This window comes from Ctenocephalides felis, unplaced genomic scaffold, assembly GCF_003426905.1.
Source record: "Ctenocephalides felis isolate EL2017-DRISC unplaced genomic scaffold, ASM342690v1 CF-g0.4_SCAFFOLD_01170, whole genome shotgun sequence".
In the NCBI taxonomy this organism is placed as follows: Eukaryota; Metazoa; Arthropoda; class Insecta; order Siphonaptera; family Pulicidae; genus Ctenocephalides; species Ctenocephalides felis.
The window spans coordinates 61,214,680-61,218,563 of NW_020537324.1; the positions used below are offsets into that span (position 1 = coordinate 61,214,680).

The window sequence follows — 3,884 nt, forward strand, 5'->3', positions numbered from 1 at the left end:
CCCCCGACTAAAAGGTTAGCCTTTTATACTTCTGAAAATACTCGAAATTGGTACATAGTGAACCTCATGATTAGGAAGGATAGAATTGCCAAAATAAATTCAAACTTTCATTCAGAGTAGATCGGTTACGGAAGCCTGACCTCGCGCCAGGGTCCCGCTCTCACAACCTACCACATTCACACAATCTAGATTGCGGAAGTTTTATTTTCGCGCCAGGGTCTAGATTTTTTTTGGACATTTACAAGAATCTTCCAGAGACTATGAGGGGTGTTCTCATCGCCCTGGAGATTGAAAATTTGGCAAAACTATATATAGAAGCAAATATATCATGAGATAGAAAAGTTTTTTTTTTTTTTTTTTTTTTAATGAATAATTCAGATACAAACTATTGAATAGGTAGGGGGCATAGTTTGACAACAGGCCGCTTGATTAGGGTATTTACCGTTTTTACCAATGCTACTCGAACCACTCCATCGGAGCCCGGAAAAACCTCTTCAACTCTTCCCAACCCCCAATGGAGCGGACGCGCATTCTCTTGTTTTACAACTACCAAATCACCCTTTTTAATAGGATTAGTGACTGTATTCCATTTCTGTCGGACGTGTAGCTCGGTTAGATATTCCACATTCCATCGCTTCCAGTAAGAAGCGACAATATGATCTAGCAATTGTTTTCTTTTAGTCAAATTCAAGTTTTCATAGTCAACGGGCAAATCCGACAGAGGCTCTTGCATTAAAAAGTGCGCAGGCGTAAGAGGCTGAGGGTCCGACGGATCATTGCTCAGCCAACATAACGGTCTTGAATTCAGTAAGGCTTCGATTTGATTGAGGACTGTATTAAACTCTTCGTAGGATAAAATTTGCAACCCTATAACTTTAAACAAATGGGTCTTCACTGATTTAATATTCGCCTCCCATATACCTCCAAAATGTGGGGCAAACGGTGGATTAAATTTCCATTCAATGTCATGTAAAACCAATAATTCATTGAAACGCTTTTTATACTCTTCGGAATTTAGGAGAAGGAATAAGGAATCAAGAGTATTTTTGGCTCCTATAAAATTGGTTCCACAATCGGAGTAAATACATTTAATAGGACCACGCCGGGCTAGGAATCGTTTCAAGCAATCTAAAAATGTATCGCTTGTTAAATCTGAAGCTAATTCGAGATGTATCGCCTTAGTGGCTAAACAGATGAACAAGCATATATAAGCCTTGTAGGTTCGAGCGCCTCGGTGACGACTCATGGAGATATTGAAGGGGCCTGCATAATCAATGCCGACGTTTAGGAAAGCTCTACTGGCTGTTATGCGCGGTACTGGTAAGTCGCCCATGAATGGAAAAATGGGTTTCGGATTCTGTCGAAAGCAAGTCATACACTTGTGAAGACGATTACGAATTATTGCACGAGCCGACAAGATCCAATATTTTTGCCTCAATAAAGATAATACTAAGTTTGATCCAGTATGTAAATTATTAATATGGTAGTAATCTATGAGACAATTTACTACTTGGTCTTTTTTTGGCAAAAGAAGTGGATTGTTATTAGTTGTTAATCCTAATCTACCTTTAACGCGTAAACAATTATTAGAATCCAAAACCAAATTTAGTCGGCAAAACTTTTTCGAACAAGACTTTCCGTTCGTTAATAGTTTGAATTCTTCGGGAAAATGGTGTTCTTGGACTAATCGAATAATAATTACCTCGGCTTGTTTCAAATCTGAAGTCAAAAGTCGGTTTCGATTTGTTATAATTTTACAAAACTTCAATATATAAGCGAAAATTCTTACAAGTTTGCACCAACTAGAAATTTTTTGCGTTAATTCATATAAAGGATTGATCGGTGGTATGACACTCTTTACTATTAGAACGTTAGCTTTTCTTTCTTGATCAATATCTCCGGAAGGTTCAACCGTTTTTGCAGGCCAAGTTGATATAGGACCATTCAACCAATCCGGCCCAAACAACCAATTCTTATGTTGGATATATTCCTTAGGTCGAAGACCTCGAGAAACACAATCGGCTGCATTTTGATTAGAAGGAATGTGAAGCCATTGTGCATTAGGAATGAGATCCCGTATTTTTGTTACCCTATTGGCTACAAATGTTTTCCAACGAGTAGCCGGTCCTGCTAACCAGTGAAGGACAATCATAGAATCGGAAAAACAGTAAATAGAATCAAAATCTATACTATGTTGGTTATTCGTTAATATAAAATTCAGAAGTTTTGACAGTAAATGACAGGCACAAAGTTCAAGCCTGGCTAATGTTTGGTTTTTAATCGGTGTTACACGCGATTTTGAAATCAACAAGAAATTCGGATTGCCAAGAGATTTAATATAAACTACCGCTCCATACGCTTGCTCTGAACTATCCGCGAAACCAAATAATGAACATTTGTTTTGTTTTGATGTTTCGAGATAACGCGGAATCTGATAGTTATTAAGATGCTCTAATTCGGAATATACGGCTAACCATGATGTAATAATAAATGATGGTAATTCCTCATCCCAATCGATTTTTAATGTCCAAATTTTTTTCAATAATATTTTTATCTTAACAACTATCGGAGTTAGGAAACCCAGAGGATCCCAGATTCGCGCTATTACTGAAAGAAGTTGTCTCTTTGTCCATTTTCTCCACGTAAGCTTTATTTCGAATGAAAAATTATCTGATAAGGGATCCCATTTTAATCCCAATACCTTTGTAGAAGATTCCATTTGAAAATCCGATTTAGAGAAATGTTTGTTTTGTACATCAGAATCAGGAAAAAGTTTACGCAGATTAGAATTATTAGATTCCCACTTTTTTAATTCAAAACCACCAGACGATAATACAGTCTGCAAACCCTCGCAAATGGTTTTAGCGCTATCCAAGGAGTCGATACTTGTAACCACATCATCAATATAGACATCGTTCTCAAGAATTCTAGAAATAGATTGAGAATATTTGGAACATTCGTCTCGGGAAAGTTGTTTGATGGTTCTGATAGCTTGAAAGGGAGATGACGATAGACCAAAAGTTACAATATTTAATTCATAGATGCCAATGGGTGCATCTGGAACCGGTCTCCATAAGATTTTTTGATATTTTCTATCTTGTTTACGAACCCAAATATTACGATACATTTGTTTGATATCAGCTGTTAATGCTATAGGCCCGAAACGAAAATTTAGAAGGATTGAACAAATGTCGGTTTGTAATTTAGGACCAACATGCAAAATTTCGTTCAAGGAAGTGAATTCTGAATTTTTCGCAGATGCATCAAACACGACGCGTAAAGGCGTAGAGGAACTTTCTTTTTCGACAGCGAAATGAGGAATATAATATCCATTTTTTATTTTAATAAAATCATCGACTTCCTGATCTACCGGACAATAATCGACAAAGGATAATTGGTTTTGAGTCAGGTAATCTTCTATAACGGCGGCATATTTTTTATGAAATTCGGGATATTTCAAAAATTTATTTTCAAGCATGTGGTATCGCTTTAAGGCTAAATGAAATGATTTGTATAAATTTCTGCCTTCACTTTTAAAAGGCAGCGCTACTACATATCGTCCATCTGGAGATCGCGTAGTAGTTGTAGTAAAATGGTTTTCGCATAAATCATCGTTAGAAGAGAGGATTATTTCGGGAATGTCTTCTAATTGTAAGAATTTATTCATTTGTAAATGGAAATCTGAATCTGAAACATTACATAAATTAGTAGAAGTGCCGGTATTTTCAAATAAATCAGGAATGGAACCTAATATTAAATAACCCAACCGGGTTTCTAGGGCCACAGGTAATCCTTTATCATTTTTAACTTGATTAGTGCCAAGAATTTCGCCGAAAACATCGCAACCCAAAATTCCGTCGACCTCCTGGGGTGTATGAAAGTTA

At 36.7% G+C, this 3,884-nt stretch overlaps 1 protein-coding gene across 1 annotated transcript; it reads right to left on the bottom strand.

Annotated features, from left to right (window-relative positions):
- Positions 1-385: 385 nt before the first annotated feature.
- LOC113367475 lies at positions 386-3,127 on the bottom strand. Its single transcript, XM_026609081.1, has one exon. It carries the CDS (start codon positions 3,125-3,127, stop codon positions 386-388), a length of 2,742 nt encoding a protein of 913 aa, XP_026464866.1.
- Positions 3,128-3,884: the final 757 nt, after the last annotated feature.

Bases quoted from the DNA above. Each gene is read 5' to 3' on its own strand.
- LOC113367475 (XM_026609081.1), bottom strand. From the start codon at position 3,127: ATGTATCGTAATATTTGGGTTCGTAAACAAGATAGAAAATATCAAAAA.